The following is a 21,307-nucleotide window of genomic DNA, read 5'->3' on the forward strand; positions in this document are numbered from 1 at the left end:
GAGAATCCATTTTACTGGCAGATTGAAAGGAAAGGAGGTGAAAAATCTCGGGAGTGGGTCAACTGGAAATAACTTGGTATTCTCAGCCCAAGAATATACACTTAAGCAGGAAGCACACCTCTTCTGAATTGACAAATCTCAGAAGACGGAGAAAATCCACAGCAGATACACAGTGGTATCTGGGCATAAAGAGCAAATGACTAAGAAAGGGAGGCAAACTACGTAGCTCCACTGTAACCTCAAACCTGCCAACATACTCCATATGGCTTGCATCACATGGCCTATTTCTTCCCACAATTTCCAGCTCCACCTCCCCTTTAAAGCAGGCCATGTATCTTCATGGCAGACAGGAAGCATAAGAATTACTCACGGATAACTGCTGAAGAAGCACATCGATTCCATCCAGCTCCCCAAGCAATTCCCTGTTTTCTAAAAGAGGAAAAAAATAGAGGAAGAAAAAAATGAAGCGAACTGTCAGATTTTACAGCCGTCTAACATGGATACATCAGCAAACAAAATCAATACAGCTTGACAGAGTACAAAAGCTGCACAGAGAGCGAGAGGGAGAGCAAGGGGATGCCAAAGGCAAGAGAGCTTGCTGTCATGATCTGAAACAAGGCTGGCTCCTATCCTAACAGAATATCAATACCGAGAGGGAGCCTCACCATCATTGTCCTGGAGCAATATGGCCAGCACTTCGCTACAATACAGTTTGTTGGCATCGAAAGGCATCTTTGCCTGTGGGGAAATAGGAAAGATGAGAGAAAAACATTAAGGGGCCTTGCTTCCTTCCCCAAGATGAATTTTTCACAAAAACTAGGATCTGAGTTAGAAAGTAGAAGTTAGAAAGCAAAAAGGCAGGTTAAAGGTTAAAAAAGAAAAAAAAAAAAAGCCTGCCTCTGCTCTCAAGAGATCAGACTCAAATACTACATAGTAAAACCATAAATGGCAGATGGACACAATGGCTCTCACATTGCTCATGCCCAGGTATGAAAGTCACCTCCTCAGTGAAGCCTTCCCAGATTCCCCATTTTGAGTCCAGGGACTGCTGTCTAGCACACAGTATATACTGAAATGTGAACTAGAGGAATGATTGAAAGTTTTGAAATTTTAAACTAAAATCCATATGAAGCTTTGCTCACATATTACAATCATAAAATTAGGCTATAAATTAGCTGACAGATGATCTAGAGAAGGTGAAAAGAAAGCAAGTTCTTGTTTAGAATAGTTGAATGTATTTATAACAAAGTAGTTCCTTTTGGATTTTTTCTAATGCTTAAAATTTAATTTGAAATCATAAACCTATCTGCTCGTGTGCCATAATCTGCCTACTATTTAAAAAGGAAACCACATTAAAAATGCAGAAATGTGTTAATATTTTAACACCCAAATTACTACCCACAATTCTTTCCCTGCTGCACGCTCTGCTACTTGGTGTTTCAGAGGGGACATATCTACTGCAGAGACTATCTTTTATGGCTGTCCACATTGTTGCTTCCGTAGTGAGACACGAGTATCTCACCACTAATAAGGCCCCTTTGGATAAAGGTGCACAGAGAGGAGCAAACCTCATCGACATGTTTTTATTTACTGTCCCTTGATCCTTAAAATGCAGACACATACACAACAATTGTTAATCAGCAGCAGCCTTGCTACCCACCCAGGTTTTTGAAATGACAAATCATTTCTGTACCTGGAAAGGACAGGGAAGTGTTCATCTTAGAGCTAACACCTCCATCACCTCAGAGCTATTCCCAATTCTGTCTGGACATTGATTTTGTACTTAAGAAGGAAGAGTGGCCCCTAATGAAGCAACACCCAACAACTTTTCAGTTTTCTATGCACGTCTTTCTCGTCAAGCCTAAGTGCACCCCACAGGGTTTCAGGAAGCTGACCATCTTAGGTTAAAAGATCTGTTAATGCAAAGTCTTAACGTGTACTGACTGCAGGATATGCTCCCTGGGCAAGCTTGAGGCCTTGTTTCAAGAAATTCAGTATAACAGCCAGGGTTTAAATGCAATCTGTAGCGTGCTTCACTTTAAGGAAAGCAGTTGTATAAAAATGAAAACACGGTGATAAGCCAAGACGTAAGCATCTCTATCAGAATCAAGGATTTGCTAATAAAATTACTTATCCAAAATTATTTAAATTATAAGTATCGGTATTTTAAATGACTTAAGCCACACCACCTCACTTATATGCAGCTTTTCAAGGACGAGGGTTCTTGTTTGAAACAAGATGCACTTAACTAAAAGAAGCCAAAAGATCTCACAGCCTTTCTGTGTTTTCGATGCCTCTTGTCCTTTATTTGATTTTATAAATCTTATCTCCAAGATAAGGGGGAGATTTTCTTTTTGTTTTACAACGAGTATTTACGAGGCATCTGCTGTATGCAAGACAAAGAAATAAACACGAAAGCACACAGGTGAATTAGACGTGAACCTTGTCCATTGTTAATGGCATTTAAAAAATATTACACTGAATTAAAATTAATTTTAGTAAGTAATATGGTCCTGTTAAAGAAAAAAAAGAGAAGAATATCAATCTAGGATTGATGCACCTAGGTTTGACTCATGAGCATGTACTACCTACATGAGACAAAATCTGCAGTTCCCAAACTGTGTGCCAAGGTACCTAGGGTGTCAAACTCAATTCACAGGGGCACTGCAGGGTACTTTAAAATTTCCAAAGAAAGCACAGTGACATATGACATGTGTTGAACACTGCATTAACTACTAGCTCCAGGTATACTCTTTTGATGACATCCTGTCTTTGTGAAGCTGGTTTTTGGTGGTTGCTGTAATAAAAGAACTGTGTGAAAATCAGTATGGAGCAGGAATGAGGGTAGTGGTGTTTAACTGTCTTCCAAGGCTTTAGAAGTTGTGCAGCACTCAAAAGGCACACACATCTATTAATAAGTAACTGCGGTCTTTAAGTATAAAATCAAAATATTTTTTCTTTTAATTCATGTGTATTACTTTTTCAAATGGCTATTAAATTGTTAGGACATAAATACGTATTAAATCATTTGGATCTAACTACTTAATAAACATGATTGTTAGGTCCTCTCTGGCATAGGGGCACAGTTTCATGTAAACACGTAAAAACGAAATTCCTAAGACATCCAAGGTACCAGGAACTGAGAGTGGACATCTATGACCCAAGGAATGTATCTCGGTCTTAAGTTTCCTTATCTGTAAAAAGCAAATAATAAAATAACATCCTAATAAAAATAAAATAATAAAACAGATAACATAGCATCAGGAGAGTTACTATGAGAAATAAATAAGGTTATAATATGGAAGTACCTAACATAAATTAAGTACTAGAAGTTTTTCTAATGACTGGAATCAGAAATATCCAGGCTAGAATCTCAGCCTTAATGGTTTCCAGCTACGTGATCTTGGCCAAATTATTTTGCCTCTTTTGCCCAATTTCTCTTATGTTAAGTAAAAATAAGTAATAATTTCCTCATGGGGTAGGTGGATTAAATTAAGCAGTTTATATATCACAGGCACCCAACAGCTAGTTCCCCTCTACTGAGAATTCCTGAGTCCCCCAGGAAATCTCCAGCTTTTGCTGCGACACTTCAAGGAGTTTCCAATGTGCCCAAAGTAAATTTTTAAAAATCAAAATAATAATTTCATCACTTTTTCTGTTAAAGTTTTTTTGAAAACCTGGCATGAAGGAGGAATCTAATTAGAAAGTCAAATGATTAGACCCCATAACTCCACAACACTGAGCCCTAAAATGCTTCAGAGCCTGAAATGGGTACCAGCTGGAAAGTACCTTGACAGGAAGGGAAGGCTTTGGAGATACCCATGCCCAACTGTCACAGGCTCTGCCATGTAATTCCTGTGGGGTTAGGACAATCACTTCCCCTCTGTGGAATTCTTCCCATAACTGTAAACTGAGGACAGGAGCACCCACTTGGAAGGGTGTAAGGATCAGAAATAATATATGTGAGGTATCCAGAATAATGCTTCCCGCATAATCAATAGCCAACACATGACACTTGTATCAGATGGGAAAAACTTAATGGTGATGATAATGACAATCAAGTATTTTACTCTTGTGGAAAAGAAATAAAGGAAATGGTGGGACTGGTGGGAAGGAAGGAGTCTAATCTTTCACATCTAACCAAAGACAAAAAGTCACCAAGGAAGTTTTATTTCTACTTAAATATCAGCCAGAGATGATGGCCTCCAAGCTTACAAAATATCAAACTGACAAAATACAAGGATAGTTAGTGGACATCAGGAGAAAGGAGAATTCGGTTCAGAGGTATGGTCTCTTGGAGTTTGCAAAGTTAACCAACGGGACTTGAAGCTTCTGGGGGCTCTCTTCTATCCAGGAGCCTGGTGATCCTAAATCTTTCAGCTGTCAGAGTAATTAGAGAGTCAAGCATAGGTTTGTACTCAGCATGTACCAGCCTTGAATAAAATTAAACTTCACCTTTCTGGGAACTGCTGCTTTTTTGGAAAGTACAAAACAATTATGCTACCACCCGCAGCCAGAAGCTGCAGGTTATTTCTGCAGCTCACCTCTGGTACCTGGAACACATGGGGCAGGTTCAGACACATCCACAGCTCTGTACAACTGCTGAAGCAGATTGTGCCCTGTAAAATCCCAGCTCCTGGTCATAGGAGGCTAAGAACTTCTCATCAACCAGTTGTGCATGTAGTATCGTGTAGCCAATTCTCAATCCGTTAGCTCATATGCTGAATGTTGCAACTGTTTCTGAAACACTGACCTCAACTGGGAAACAAAGGGAATCCTAATTTTGTTTCTTTAGAAAAGGAAAAATAAAACTTTGGGTTTGGCCATTATTTTCAATAGTACACAACGTCCTAAAGGCTTGTATTCTCCATAAAAATGAACTGTGATAGTCTCACTCACAGTCCTGTTATCTGCTCACCTGCTAACCCACTTAATGCAATTGGTCTGCAGTGGGTTTCATCCTCATTAGCACAAATTAGTGACATTTCATTTAATGGATGAAGAAATCCGTATCTCTATATACTGCTAGGCTACCAGCACAAAAAGAGGACTCATCAAGGTGCCATTCACTAAAGAATTACTCAAAGACTACTGAATAAATACAGGATGATCAGTTAAAGAACAGGGCTTAACAAGCAACATAAACTATGGTGTTCTCAGATGTTAACCTACCTCCAACTCACCTGAGGGCTTCTTAAAACTGATTACCAGTCTCACCCAAGAGGGGTGGAGTCAGCCGGTGAAGGGGTGGGTTCAATAATTTGCATTTTTAACAAGTTGCCAGGGGAACCACACCTTAAGAACAACTGAGAGAAGCAAAAATAATGGAGACCCAGTCCTTGCTTTTATTTTTTTATTATTATTTTTATAAGATTTTTATTTATTTATTTGTCAGAGATAGAGCGCACAAGCAGGCAGAGTGGCAGGCAGAGGCAGAGAGAGAAGCAGGCTCCCCGCCGAGCAAGAAGCCTGATTCGGGACTCGATCTCTCTAAGTCTTGATTTTTTTTTTTTTAATCTGCAATGGAAGTTATAAATTTCCTTTCAGTTCTAAAAATGATGGTGGCTACGTGGAAGATTAGGCATTTAAACTGGTTAATGAAGGCTGTGTATAACTGAGAAGTACATAAGAAAGACAGGAGTCATTCCTGGTGGAAAGAGGAGCATGAACAACAAAACAGATACAGAGGTCAAAATCATTCTGACCTTTGCAGAGCAGACGGTAGGTTAAAAAGATGCCTGAAAGGTAATAAGGCCAATGTTTAAAAAGGGAGAAATGAAAAAGTCAGACCAGGCCAGGTATAAGGGGACTTTAAAAGTAGGCAGAGAAGGTGGGCTCTGGTGGAGAGGTCATCAGCATCTTGTAGAGGAAGGTTCTGGAATAGGGAATGGCACACTGAAAATGGGAGTTTTAAATCTAGTGCAGGAGTAGAACAGAATAAAAATGGCTAACAGTAATGTTCACATCTCCAGAGAACAGAGGGTATCAGTGAGGGCTGTCCATTAGCATCATAAGCGGAACTTCTCTAAAATATGCCAAAGACAGAGACTAGACAGTGGGTCTGGAAAAAACTGGTTTTGTTGTTTTTTTTTTTTTTTTAAGAGTGTATTTATTTGAGAGAGACAGAGTGTGTGAGAGAGTGTGCACAAGATGGGGAGGGTCAGTGGGAGAAGCAGACTCCCTGCTAAGCGTGCCTGGATCCTGGGACTCCAGGATCATGACCTCAGCTGACAGCAGACGCTTAACTAACTAAGCCACCCAGGCGCCCCCTGGAAATCTGCATTTTTTAGAGTTCCGCTGGTAAAAGTCAGGATCTATGCCCAGCACTCACATTCAATATGTTTATGACGGTGAAAGTTATAGCAAGCACTGTCCCAGATGATGAGAAAAAAGAGCAAGGCATTGTTTTTTAAAAACATGCCTTCTTGCTGGCCTCATACTTAAGCAGGATTCTTCTTAATGATCTGGGCAGCACAGGATTTTTCTAAGGGCACTTGCTTACTAGTAAAATAACTGAATAGCATTTTAATGTTTAGATACCCTGAAACCTTGAAAAAACGGTTTTAGAGACAGCAACATGGCTATTTATGCCCTGAGGATTACATAAACATTGTGCCTAAAAGGCAAGAGTCACCAGCTTGCTAGACTATCAAGTGGAACTCTTTACTCTCATTAGGGCAATGTAATCCAAGCTAAACCCCCAAAGGTCTCATTTTTCCTTCCTGTTACCAATTCAAAAAAAGACTGGCAAGTGTCAACACCTTTCGAAGGGCAGAGGAGGCCTGACATCCTGGTTTAATGAAGGATCCCTGAAGTCTCAAGGAACTGAAAGGAATTGGTCTTGACTTCAGAGACAAAAGTCATTGGATTGTTTTGTATATTTTACAGTTGGAGCTCTCACCTATGGCCACCCCATGAACAGCTCAGGTCCCTGTAATCTAACCCATCCCCTCAACTTTGTGTCCTACTTTCCTCCCCTCCACTCCTCACTCCCAAAATGTTTTAAGGCTTTGGAGAATAAAAATGTGTTGAATGTTGAGGAAAGAAAAATCTAAGAATTACATGGGGAAACAGGTCTAGTTCTAAAAACCAAAAGACATCAAGACTCATGAGAAGAGGTCAAGGAAGTTGCGAAGATGACAATGCATGAATTAATCAGACCTGATTTTTTTTCCCTAAAAGGTAGGGGTGTGTGTTTGTGTGTGTAAAGGGAGTTGCAATCTACTGAACTAGGCACTGAGTTTATACTCTGCCAGGCAAATGTGCCCATTCCCACTGATGGAAGTATCTAGACTAGCTGAATATGAATATATTCAAGTCATGCTATAGAATCTGTGTTACGATTTCGTGGGAACAAATGGTATTCAACTTATTTAAAGTAGGATTGGGGAAGACCTAGATGGTCAGAAAGAAGGGTAAGCACTGGGCATATGCCCTCTTAGGCAGAACATTCTTTCTGAGTCCTGCCAAGACAATGGGGGGCGGGGTAAATCTGACCTGACATCCTGACGTACCTCAGACTTTCCGGATCTCTGTGACGCTCTGAAGCATAGCAAGGCCATGAACACTTAGAGAATCATTCTATCTATGAACAAATCCCTCCTTCTCACAGAAAAGCTGGGAATCCTTGCTTGCTAATCATTTCAGTAGCATAAAAGCAATCCCAAGCTGCCTCCCATCACGCCTTTGGTTAAAACTACTCTTTTATGAGAAGCTCTTGCCTCTTGTTCCTCATTTACTCTATGGGACAGCACTAATTGTTAAAAAAGATAGTCAAAGGGGCTATCCTAAGAAGAAAAGAGAATAAATAATCTAACAGAAATATAAATATGCACAAAGGATAATAGTAAATTAAAAGAGTTGAATACAAATATCTAACAAACATGTAGAAGCCAATATTCTTTCCGATTTTAAAATTTGAAAATTAAAAAAAAAAAACCCGTTTTCATTTAGCAGATTAACAAAATTTTAAGTTTGATAGTACCCAACGTTGCTAGGGGAAACAGATACTCTCAAATCAGTGGGGCACCCTTACACAGAACTTTGCAATACCCACCAAAAATGTTAATGTGTGATAGTCTCCTTTGAGCTCTATCAATTCTAATTCCAGGAATTTATCCTACAGATAAACTAACAGAAGTCTGCAAGAAAAAAAGGTGTATGTATATATGAGAATAGTCACTGCAGCACTGCTTGTAACAGTGGAAAATTGTTAAACAGCAGTGAGTAAGTGTTATAAAAGGGGGAATGGCTGAATTCATTCTGGAATATGCATAAACAGACTACTACGCAGCTATTAGTTCACTGAAAAAGCCAACTTGCAAAATAAAATATTGTATAATTCTGTTTGTGAAACACACACACTCTTAGATACACAGAAAACTTCTGGAGGGATAGGTAAAATATTGTTAACAGTGGCTGCCTCTGGCAAGTGGAACTAGAAGGACTCTACTGAGGGGAGCTTTTACTTTTATGCCTTCTGTACCACACGAACTTATCTGTATTTACAAAATGTTTTAAATATTTTCGGAGGTATTAAAGGCTACTTTTAAAGCCTCTTAAAACAAACAAAGGAAAAGCAAAGAAAGACAAAAGGGATCTTCTGGTGAAGATTCCCAAACTCGATCCCACGGCAAAAGGGACAAACATCGGTGTCGGTGAGCCAGCCTCAGCCAGACCCAGAGCAAAGCGTGGTGTGAGCTGCCGCCCATAACACCAAACTGACCTTCAGCCTCTTCAACAGCCACTGCAGAAGACCCTGCTGGGCAGCCTCGGTACACATCTCAGGCCGGAACTCTGCCATGTTTTCCACAATAGCTAAAGGGAGACAGACACCAGTCATTTGGGAGGGCAATTTTGTTTCCATCTGCAACAAGCCTGCTTCCCTGCCCATGACAGACACCATATTCCTCTTCCCACTTCCTGTATTCCTCCCAGCCAGATGCTATGTTGTCATTATTAGATGAACCGGGGAGATGCTATGGTTTGTTTTCAATTCAAGTAGTGTTGCAAGTAAAACTCATAATGAAAATGATGAAATTCACAAAAGGAATGTGATAGATGTTCCACGCTCATAGGGAACAACCCCAGAGAAGAACACAGGGAAATGTGGGTGTCTGCCCAGGAAGGCCTTCTTAGTCCTCAGTGCACTGGGGTCCCAGAGACCCAAAACTGAAGAGACAGGACTAGGCAGGAAGCCTAGGAAAAAACCAGGATGGTGAATTCATTCTCTTCCCTTTCTGATTCATTCACTTTCAGTTCTCCTTCTCTGGATACAGCAAGGGAGGAAAGCATGATCCTCTTAATTGCACAAAATAAAGTGCACAGAGGGGAAAGGCCATGCCGGCAGAGGTAACTGTCAGGTACTCGAAGCAAATATAATTGGTCTTGCTATCTCCTACAATGGTCAAATTGCTGCTTAATAGAAAATTAAAACTTAGGATGCCAAAAGAAAAAAATTATTACGTGACCATGATACTAAAAAGGGGGATATTTTAAAAAGTCCCCTACAGTTCCATTCTAACACATCCAATGTTTTCATTGCTTTCAGGGCCCCTTCTGCTCCGTATCCTAGGATATGTTACATTATAAAGGAGACAGAGTTAGTTCCACGTTCTCTAAGCCCAATGCCCAGACATCAGATCTGAGTTTTGAAGGAGAAAGGGATAAAGAAATCACCATGCCTCTTCCGTTCATCCTCACTCCTCTGCCCTTGTCAGCCAGTGGCAAGTTAAAAGACCCAGTGGGCAGCCACCTCAGGGCACGGAATGCAAAGCCAGGTTAGCAGAGTAGTAAGAGACCCCAGAGAGGCAAGGATCACCACAATACCCCAAGTTACTATTTCACATTTCCTGGGAAAATCAACTCATTCATTTTAATCTCCAATGCCCTCTGCTTACACTTTAGATGGCTTCCTGTTGCTCACTAGAGTCAAATCCAATCATTCTGCCTCGGTTTACAAGGTCTTCCACCGTCTGGGCAAACTCACGCCTCCGGTCCCATCTTCCACTACTGCTACCTCCCACTGCCACAGTACATCTCTACTCTTTTCCCAGTCCACGCCCACTCCTGGCTTTGCAACTGTGACTCTCTCCCACCCAAGGGTCCTTCTCACATTTCTCTGTCAAAACACACCTGTCTTCATACTCAGCCCCATTCAGCTGCCTTTGGAGGCCCTTCCTCACTTCCACACGGTTCTCCACTGACTATTATCCCATTTGTCACCCTGTATTATCTTTCCTTTCCGATCAAGACTCTCCCAGAGTTAAGACCTTGCCCAATTCATCTTTAGTCTACTCCAGTGCCTAGCCCAGTGCCTCACAAACAGCAGGTGCTCAATAAATGAGAGCAGGATGGACCTCCTGAGCTGCTGGTAGGTGACCGTGCTGAAACCAGACAGATCTCTACAGAGAGCAAGCCTGGGGCTTTTTTCATTACACCGGGCCCTTTTTATTAACATTCAGTTAAGACTTTTGATAAGCTTTCTATTCAGCAAAATCCAGTATTAGGCTAACAGATGGTAATGCCAAATTCTAGCTCTAGACTAAAGCCAACCCCAAAGTTAGATTGTTGTGTTCTCTCTTCTCTTACTCCCTCGGTGCTATGTCTTCCCTCTTTATGATAATGCTCACAGAAGAGAGTATAAAATTACAAGAGAAATCTGTGGTAGACAAAAAGAGCTGAGAGAAAAATCTAATCTCATCAAAACTTCTGCTTCAGCTGGACTTCATTCGTTTTTCAAGCTCTGCTTAAGATATGTCACCTTTATTTTTTTTTAAATAAGACAATGACCAGTGATTAAGAGGACTACTCAAAAGCACAATTTTAAATAGGATAATGGTTCAGCAACTTTGCAGGGAGAAAGATCTGGGAGATTTGAGGAGGAGGAAGGGAAATACAGCAAAGACACCCACTTAAGTTAACATATGATGAAAGTTCATCCAAGTTAACAGCAATATTTCAATTCGGCTCACATGGCAAACTACACATAAGAAGACAAAGACACACTTAACTGTTTTCCAAATAAACTGTCTTATAAAGGTATTCCACTGTTCCAAAGTCTGTAGTCCCACTGAAGGGAGTAGGAAGAAAAACCAATATAGAGAGATTAAAAAGAGTAAAATATACACTTTCTAAAGCTAAAAAAATTTTAAAAATTAAAAAAATTCACCCTGCACAGACATGACCCTAACATTTGGAGGCAGAAGTCTGCCTAAAAGGGCCAGTTTTTGTCCAGGAAGTTACCCGACTTAGTGGATTTCTGCTTTTATTACTTGCAAGCCAAAGCAAAGCTGCCGTTATATGAAATTTACACAAGGGTCTTCATTTCTGGAAAAGCAGTCTGGGACTAGAAGGAAAGAAAACACCACTGCTGTTGACTCTATTACGAAGGAAGAAGGAAATGAGCACCGAACCCCCAAACAAACACGAAGGTCTCAGATCACTGGTTGCCCTGCCCCTCACCTAGAGTGTTGTGGACCCCATCCGCCTCTTCTTTCACGGACTCATCCAGGCGCTCCAGATTCTGCACTAGCAGGGCCACCACCTGCCCATCCACCTTCAGCAACAGGGGAGCAAGAGGAGAGAGGGATACATGTCACAGAACAGTCCCCAAATGTTCCCATTCCCATACTTTCTTCTCACCTGCACCAACAAAAGAACAAATTAACCATCCATGGTTTACAGTGTGCTCTTCCATCCCATTACCTCTTTGGGTCTTAAAGTGACCCCAAGGCAAAGAAAGGGCAGGCTTCCTTACCCCTAACTTAAGATGAGTAAATCTAAGCTTAAGGAGACAAAGTAAAGTTCAAGGTTACAAAGCTGGTGAGTATCAGCGCTAACACTTGAACCCAGGCCTTCTGAAATCAAGTTCACTGCTCTTTCTACTTCCCTGTGCAATTGAAACAAACACCTTGCAAAAGGGCCATCTTAAATCAGGTCAATAGTTTGTTCAAGTCAAAAGTATGTTTCTAGACCACAGCACCAAGAGAAGTTTAGTTGGGAAGTTTAGTTGCCATACTTTACACTGACCTCAAAATTTAGGGTTAAACTAATGTTCTGTGCTAAGCTTTCATGAAACTATTACTTCTGATGAACTTCTAATTCCTTTTTGAGAAGAGTATTAACGTAATAAAATGCCTGACATTTGTATTACACTTAACACATAGAATAGCAATTAAATTTCTCTAATTTAATTCATACAACCTTATAGAAAACTTTCAGTAGCCATGTCACAGAGCTGATATTCAGAGATTAACAGCTTAGCCAAGACCAAATGGCTACTGGGCAGTAGAAAAAAAGCAAAAACCAACCTTCCTTCTTTGGTGAAATAACACTTCTACTACCTCATGCTTCCCTCTGCACACAATCTGTATTCTTAGGGAGACTGCCCTTGGGGTAACCCTTATGCAAACCCAGGAACGTAACTAAGGAAACACAGAATCAAGAAGTGATTACCCACCTGGTAATAACTTTCTCATCAGTAGCCAGTCAGTAACCTGCACAGGAAAATAAAACCTGCCGTGTGTCTGTGGTATATCCTCTCTGACTGCCTCCCTTAGCAAATGGGAGGATTTCCCACCCCAACATACTCTTCCAAGGGTAGTGCAATGCTATGGTACATGACAGATACTCAGTCATTTTGCTAAATTCAAATAAACTGAGAAAACACTTACTTTGTGCGCTGCAATCAGGTCTTTCATAGAAACTGTTCCATTTACTATCACGCATCCTCACAGCTCTTATAGGCGAGCAAACAAAGGTCCAGAGAGGCTAACTAGCCTGGCCAATGCCACAAAGGTTGGGGCAGAAGTGACCGACTCTAAGCATCTATTTTTTCCAATCATACCCTGTCACTTTGGGGAGGGGAAAGAAAGGAGAGATACGGAAAGGTATCAGCTCACTCAGCTGATACTGCCTGAGCACCTGTGTATAAGATACCCTACGACACAGTTCAAACTGAGCCGGAGGATGGAACAATGGCAAGAGAGACAGATCTTGAAATAAGGCCTCCACTCCTGGTGACACTTAAAGGAAGCAGCTGGCATGGGGGAAAAGCTGAAATTATTGACTGATTTGTGAACCTGAATCATAAATAAGGTAGAATTTTCTAGGCTCTGCCCTTTCTACTGTGAAGAACAATGCAAGACACTAGCTGCAGATCTGAGGGGATACTGATGCCAGAAGGGAGGGTGCCCATAAATACAAGAATGAGCTGTTTTCCCCTCTTATCCCAAGGAGATATACAATCTCACTCTCAAATCTCACAGCCAGCAAAAGCTTCACCATCATGTTTTCCTTAATTAATTGGACAATCTGAGTATGTGAGAGGAAACAGAAAAACATCTGGGGGGAAAATATGAACCATGTCACAGTTTGTTTTTCCCTAAATCACCCTGATTGACTTATAATCTCCCTGAATCCTAAAGCAGCAGACACTGCAAATCCACTGGGTATCACACTGCTTGTCGGTTCTGCAAACTGCTTCACCCGTTTCAATTGCTTATTGCTGCTTTATCTGCACTACTTTTCCCCCTTTCCTTGATTCTTAGTTATGTTTCCCATCTCTGCTATCTGGAAAATGGTACGGGGGACAGTGGCAGTATGCAATGCATTCAAATCTCAGAACTGAATGGATATCTGGCTGGAAGAAATTTTTTCTTGCCACAGAAATCTAACTTCTAAGAGACAGCCTTTTCAAGCTTGCAAAGTATGAAAGTTTATGTTTAGCTGGGTTAAATGCAATTTTATCTGATTGTAGGAGGGTCAAAGCAGTCAAAATACATTTAGCTCAGAAAACCCTTGGAAAAATATCTGTATTATGCATAGCTCTGAATATCACCTAGTACGAAGCACAAATTAGCATTCTGTCTCACTCCCTCTAGCCACTTGGGTCTACCACCTTCATGCCAATTTCTTGGACCTGTGACTAAACCTGAAACCAAAAATGAATCCTGGTCAGGGACCAAAGTGTCAGCCAGAGCAACCCTGGCCTTGGAAATCATGACTGTCTTAAGCCTGATGTTTTCTGGTAAGTCCACCAGGTACTTCTCCCCGTTAGCGGGTCTCCTAAACAATACTCCGGCAGGTCCTACTAAGACAAAGGTCAAGGGCATGTTAAGATATCCTTTCCCACTTGCCCAGGGAAGACAGATACAAGACAGAAAGACAACATTTTTAAAAAGGACAGATGAGACGGTTTGAAGGATTCTTTTTCTATCTTGTACAATCTGCCAATAAACTTTCTTAAGAGTGTGGAGTTAAATTTTCTACCTGCTACGAGTTCTGGAAATTTCATAATTAAAAAACGAAGAAAAAACCTCCTACATCCACTGAATCTTGATCAAGCAGAAAGTTATGAAAGTACAAATGGTAGTATGGTCAGAATGCAAAACTTATGCCTGTTGCCACCTACCTAGTAGTACTTTAGTTTCTCCTCTTGCTCCTGCAGTTCATTATCCAGCCGCCAAGGGCGGTCTTCCTAAACTGTTAGGTCAGACTATGCTACACTCCCTTGCCTAAGATACTCCAGTTACTCCCCTTCACACCGGCAATTCCACCTCAGCTTCCTACCATGGCCTGTAAAACCCTGAGCAATCTGCCCCGACCACGTTCTCTCCCCTTCCTCCAGCTGTGCTCAAACAGTTTTTCTGTCCCTCGAATCCGTCAAGCTCATTCCAGCCTTAGGTCATCCTTTGCACTTGTCCCATCTTGCCCTCGGTCATTCTGAATGGCTGGTTTCTTCGTGTCATGCCAAATTCAGGCCTTCCCTGACTAGCTAATCTAACGTGACTTCCCAGTCACCGTACGTCACATCTCCCTATTTTAATTCTTTATGTAACAGAGGATCACTATCTGCTTTCTCGTTTGATTACTGCTTCTCCCCACACTAGAATTTGAGCTCCACAAAAGCAGACTCTGTCATTCTGGCTCACTGCTATATACCCCATTCCTACAATCTAGAACTCACAAAGCACTCAATAAACATTCAGTGAATGAATGAACAAATGAATTTTGCTTGGGAACAAATACAAATGAAGGTGGACATTAACAGAAATGAGAAGGGATACAAACGATAGGATCCAGAAATTTACATAAATACCTTTAGAGCAACTGAAAACCTGCCAACCTCAGCCTCACTTGAGCAGCACAAACGCACTGCCAAGCAGCCCAAGCCACAGCACTACAGAACTTCAAAGCTGAATGTTTACCGTAGGGTTAAGTGAGTGCAAGAGAATGGGTATGGAGGGCAGTCCCCTGAGTCTCCACATCAATGGGACTTTTGTGAAACTCTTTATGACAATTGGTGGCTCCTAGCCACTATGGCCAATGTCGTGGCCCAGCCACATTCCTACCTCTTCTGCTGGGACACCTGCACACATCCTCCCATTAAGCTTCCCTTTGAGGCCACAGAAAGTACCTGCAGCTCTGCAGTCCCTCCTGAGTCTTCCCCTCACAACTGGTTGCTCCCTCCTCCCCACTTCCACAGAAGCTTACATCTCTCGTAACTGTTCTTAATATTCTGCCTTGCATTATCATCACTACTTATTTCATCCTTGTTTTTTTTAAGCTACACAGCTATTCTCTCATGCCTTACTTTGGTCCATTCCCTTCATAAAATTTTTTTGAGTAGTCATTCAAAATGTTTTTTGAACATCTGTCAAAATGAGAAAAATGTTTGCTCTCGCATGGCCGACGATACATATCATTTTAACTTGACATTTACTAAGAACTTAGTATGTTCCAGGCATAGTACCTTTATGAAGATAACGGCCAACATTTACTGGGTGTTTACTCTGTGTTGGACACTGTCCTGAAGATTAAATAACTCATTTATTCTTCACTTCAATGTTATGCAACAGGCACTACTGTTATCCCCATTCTACAGAAGGAGAAACTTGAGTACATGGAGATTAGGTAACTTTCCCAAGGACACACAGTTGGTAAATGATACGGCTACCACTCGAGCCACTCTCTTGATGCAAATCACATCTCAGGAAAGACAAACTTATAAACAGATGTTTATAAGCCAATGTGACAAGTGCCAGGATATACAAAGTGCTAAAAGAACACAAATACACAAATTCTGTTGGGGGCTAGGAGGATGAGCCTAAAAAAAACAATAAAAAACAAAAATAAAACAAAAACCTCAGAAGAGCTTTAAGTCAGGCTTTAAAGGATGAGCGGGAGTATTCCAGGTAGCCCAGGAAAAGCAAGGCTTGCCAAGCTGAAGGCAGATGGGAGCAAAGGCATGGGGCTGCCAAGCACCTGGCAGATTTGGGGACTAGAAAATAGGAAATGGCTGTCATCTAATCACAACTCTCAAAAAGTCCTAAGACTTCAGAGAAGTGCCATTAAAGCAACATACCCTTGCATCTACTACTCTTAGAAAAGACACTATTTTTCAGGCTACCAAATCAATTTGTTACAAAACACAAATATTCACCTTCTGCATAAGTAATAGCAGTGGAAGTGAACCAAATTTTAAGCCCCAAAGATCCCCCAAGAATGCCAGGACAGCACTCTCTCCCCAGAAATGTGCTAGTCCATTGCTTAGAACTTCCAATTGGGAAAAAGACCGAGGCAATAACTGCAAACTGCACACCACAATAAATTCTGCTCCGTGCCCTCTAGCCTCTGCTCATGCTATTCCGGGCCTCTGATATTGGCCCCAAATTAAAACTACAAAGACAACTCAACCCTTGTAATATGAGAATACTTATCAAACTTCTTCCTGAGTGCAGCACAAGGGTAAAAAAATAAATGAAAGACCACCCACCAGCTCTGCTCTGTTATTTACTGATGGCTTCTTCCTGGCTGCAGACAAGCAAATCATATATAGGAGTCTACGAATGTTCAACTGTGATTCACACCAGCCCCACCAGTATAAAGCTGTAAGAGTCAAAATCTTAAAATGATAATTAAAAAAACCTAAACAAACAGAAAACCCTGTATAGCAGCTACCTAATGGCTCCCCAGACTGAGGATGAACTGTTCCATTCCAAAGAAACAATAAAATCTGCACAATCCAGCTTTGGTTGGTGGGCTTAGCGACACAGAAAACACAAAGGGGGCTTTTGTGTGAACTGCTGTTTCTGGGTGCATTTTACAGCAGCAGCCAGGCTAGCTGCTCCTCTCTCGTCTCCCCTATTCACACGGGCAAAGGATGGTAATTAAAATCAGCCCAGGGACCAGGCAGGAAGGCTCACTCAGGGCCACTGTAATTAACCTCTGGAAGGTAAGACTGCACAAATGACACTGTGGGGACACCGAGCAGGAGCAAGTGCCACAGCCTTCCTTCAGATGCTCCTCAAAACAAAAAGACAACCCAACATCACCCTTTTCCTTCCACACAGTGGTTCCAAGGAAAAATAAAGGTCCTGAATTCTACAAAAGTGGCAGTTCGCTCTAGGACGGAGCCTGGAAGAAAAATGGCAATAGAAATTTTCATCAAACTCAGTCACAAATAGCCCTGCTGGACTCCAGCCTCACGCTCTGTAGCAGACGGTCCTTCATATCCAGTGGGTTCACAGCCTTTCCATTCACACCGAATGCCAGCAGCAAGCATGGCACATGGGAAATTTCCAGTGTCAAGGACCTTGAGAGAGACAGAGTGAGGAGAGGGTATGTGGAGCACCGATGGGGTGTCAGAACCATTTGCGGCTCCAGTCCCAACCATTTCTGATTCAGTGGGTTTGGGATGGGGCCAGAATATAGCCTAACAAACACCCCGGTGCTTCTAATACAAGGGACTACGGCCTTTTCTGATAAACTGTAAACTGCATCAAAACCAGTATTTACTAACATTCTTAGCAGAAAGAAAAGACCAGACAACAGAAAACAGAGAGGAAGGAAAATTAACTCCGTCCTAGAGGAGGGAGACAGCTTGATGGGTGGACAGAGCCCCACAGGAGGTGTCAGGGTAAGAGGCTGGACTAGACTCCCTCCTCCACTTGCCGGCTGTGGTGCCTTTCCAGTCTTAGAGGCCTCTATGATCACTGGTGAAAGAGGGAAGCTGGTGTGGCAGGGATCTGAACACGTGGGCTCTCATTTCTGCTCTATAGGGCCTGGCTGAGTGACGCACTGGATGGCTGCCCTTCTGTATCTGGGTTTCCTCACATGTAAAGGGAGGCGAGGAGAACAGACTGGTTTAACCCACGTATAGACTTTCGACTGGCTGCTGCCTAGAAGACTGTAAAGCCTTACCCAGGATCCACAAAAGAGACACACAGAAATCCACTGGTCCTGTCTCTACAAGGAGGGGCTGCAACTCTGGCTGGATGAGTTAGAAGGTTTGTTCTTGCTTTTAACATTCTCTGATTCCCTATCTGTAAAATAATAATGGTATCTGTCCTCACTGGTGTTCGCAGAGGAGAGAAGAAACATTTGTGAAAAGACCAGCAGCACCACAGTTGGAGGCAGAAGAACAGGAACATGGAGTCAAAAAGAACACAGGTTCAAATCCCAGCTGCGTGACCACAGGCAAGCTATTTTGCCTCTCTAAACCTCAGTGTCACAGCTGGAAATGGGAATAGTAGCAGTAATACCCATCTAAGAGGATATGGTGAAGATCACATAAAGTGGAAAAAAAATGAGAAAAGGTCTGTTTACAGCAGATATTTAATAAATGCTAGGCCTCTAGAACCCCTCCTTAACACAGTTCCAGAGTATCATGGACCCCACAACCCCACAAGTTGCATTTCTACCTTCTACTCTCCTCACTCAATGTAGCCTTGCCACGGAGCTCACACCCACCTGGTACACTCAGAGAAAACGGTGATGATGTTAACACCTACACACATCCACAAAACCCCGGCTGGATGTGCAACTTACCAGAGCATCGATGAGTACTTCCGCTCCCTCTTCACTCTCGTGGAGGGTGTCTATATCTGTTAATTCCTGAAGCAAATCAACCACAGCTATGGACACATGTGAAAAGTGTTAAGGGCATCACATACATACTGAAACCTTACTGACATTTTATTAAATCTTTGGTTCCCTTCTGTTTCTCTATCAAACATTTTATTACCATTCACCTTTAATACACTGTGGTTTTATTAACATCTCTTCAACAAGGTTCTACTCACAGTGGGTGTTCAGTAAATGTTGTTAACCGACTCAGTCTTTTTCCATATGCTGCCTTCCTGGTCACTTACTCCATAGGTTCACTACATTTTCATAAATTTCAAAATTTCAAATAAATTGCTCAGGAGGTTGCTTTTCCAGTGAGAAGTAGGCCAACACCCTTAACCCTATCTCACGATTTAAATTCTTGGAACTCAGTATAATCTGAACTACCCTGTACAGTTCACCTTCGAAGGCAGTAATGATTTCTGAGATGAGATGGCTGGTGTTCACCTAGAGGTCGGCAGAGAGCAGGGCAGGACGAAATCAGTTTCAGATGTAGAGGGAAGGCTTTATACTGGACTGTGCTAGACCTCCCCCTACCCACAGCTCCCTCCCCTCAAACACTGAGCTACTATGGACATAAAAGGAAGAACAACGAGATAAACACTAGACAAAAATAGAAAGAGGAAGATATATATGAAAGAAAGAAAACAAGAGAGAAAAAAGGAGTTATGTTTGGAAACTAGAAGGCAGAACTAAACTGCTTTCCCTCCTCACCTTGGAAACACATTCTCTTTTTTCTCTCACTCACTGTTTCACACATACATACACACACACACACACACCATGCTCTGCCAACCTGCATTTCTGAATGTCTACGATGAAGAAAGCACTGTGATGGTGACAAAAGCAAATCCACTATTCATTCTGGGCCTCCGTTTCCTCATCTACAAAACGAGGACATTCAATAATCAGAGACATTTTAAAAATTATGCACCATAGGCAACTGCCAACATGTAACAAATGAGGAATACAGATGTCCTGTAAAGGGGGCAATCAAACTGAACTCAGAAATCAGCAATGATCTGCCAGAGAAAAACTGGTCAGAAAACAGGCAACTAAAAAGGATGAGGGCAGAATGGTGAGAAAGCCAAGCCATGGGAAGAAGAGGAAGGAGACTGGAAGGCACAAAGGCACATGAAGAGGACACAGAGGATCAGGGAAGGGAGGGAAGGACAGAAGAAAGGGGAGAACAGGGAGAAAATGACAATTAGAGCTCCATGAGGAAAATAATATTTTGAAAGAATAACCTAACAGCTGTGTACAGACTTGCACTCAAGCACAGAGTACCGGGGCAGGCCTGGACACATGGGAGGCAGAATGAGCAGCTAGTTGAACGGGGTGGGCTGGGTGGGAAGCCAGGTCTGGAGGAAAAGATACCACATACAAGAGTCCAGAGTGAGACAAGGGCAGAATCAGGGCAGTTTCCCTAGAACTGGAAGAAAAAAAGTAAAAGGAAAGATAAAGGACATAATAACAGGAATGACAGGGCTTGCTAACAACCAGCTAATGTTCCAGGTATTTTATGAACATCTTTTGCCGAAAGAAAAACTATTGGAGGGTTGGTTTTATTCATTTGTAACTGACCAGCTGACCATCATGCACAAGTAACTAAGCTATCAGTGTCATCTTCTTTCACTCTTTAAAGTGTTATGTACCCAAAACACTGGAGTGCTATAAAACTTAATATGTAAAAGAGCTGAAAGGTCTTTGGACAAAACTCCTTTATGTGCCGTGTCTTGTCTTCATTAACCAGAAAGTGGTTGACACAAAAGACCACGTAACATACTTGACATACAGTAAACCAAAACACAGTTGTTTGAATTAGTTTTAAAAAACCGGCTACCAAATTAACCCCTAGAAACTCCAGAGCTACCCCTGACTAGTAGGAATTAAAGACTGCAGTGGTCACCATTGTAATAATCATTACACCAAGTGCTGAGCTACCAAATTCTCACAAGGGCATTATAAGATTTTACAGGTCAGAAAGCTAAAAGCTCAAAGAAGTTAAGTAACTCACCTAAAGGCACTGCAATAGTAAGGGGGAATGTTTGGTCCATCTGATTCCAAAAATGATAATTTTGCCACTACACTCCATATTAATGCACAGGGAAATACAAACCAGCTTTAAACAGGGTTAGGTTCTGATAAGTTCTAGCTAATGAGCCCACTGTAACTACAAAGATCTGTCACATATTTCCACCAAAACTTATTAAGTTTCAGGAACAAACATCCTCCTCATCTAAGACACTCTCAAATATATTCTCTTGAAAAGTTCTTACATGTATATCGTAAAAATCTTACCGATTCACATGCTTATTTAACGTTTATATAACATTTCATCTATGTATCCATCCATCCATCCATCCATTGACCCACTGTGCAGTCAGATGTCTACAGG

The 21,307-nt window shown here is 41.7% G+C and overlaps 1 protein-coding gene across 1 annotated transcript in view; it reads right to left on the bottom strand.

Annotated features, from left to right (window-relative positions):
• Positions 1–21,307, bottom strand: part of CTNNBL1 (catenin beta like 1) — a 158,203-nt gene that overhangs the window by 82,982 nt on the left and 53,914 nt on the right. The window contains exons 5-9 of the mRNA XM_032845811.1: positions 18,832–18,929; positions 11,464–11,557; positions 8,726–8,817; positions 666–738; positions 371–429 (exon numbers count right to left, since the gene is read on the bottom strand). Coding sequence (XP_032701702.1) covers positions 371–429; positions 666–738; positions 8,726–8,817; positions 11,464–11,557; positions 18,832–18,929 — 416 coding nt within the window. The remainder of the gene's footprint in view (positions 1–370; positions 430–665; positions 739–8,725; positions 8,818–11,463; positions 11,558–18,831; positions 18,930–21,307) is intronic.

Source organism: Lontra canadensis, unplaced genomic scaffold (assembly GCF_010015895.1).
Source record: "Lontra canadensis isolate GAN:19392208 unplaced genomic scaffold, GSC_riverotter_1.0 scaffold169, whole genome shotgun sequence".
In the NCBI taxonomy this organism is placed as follows: domain Eukaryota; kingdom Metazoa; phylum Chordata; class Mammalia; order Carnivora; family Mustelidae; genus Lontra; species Lontra canadensis.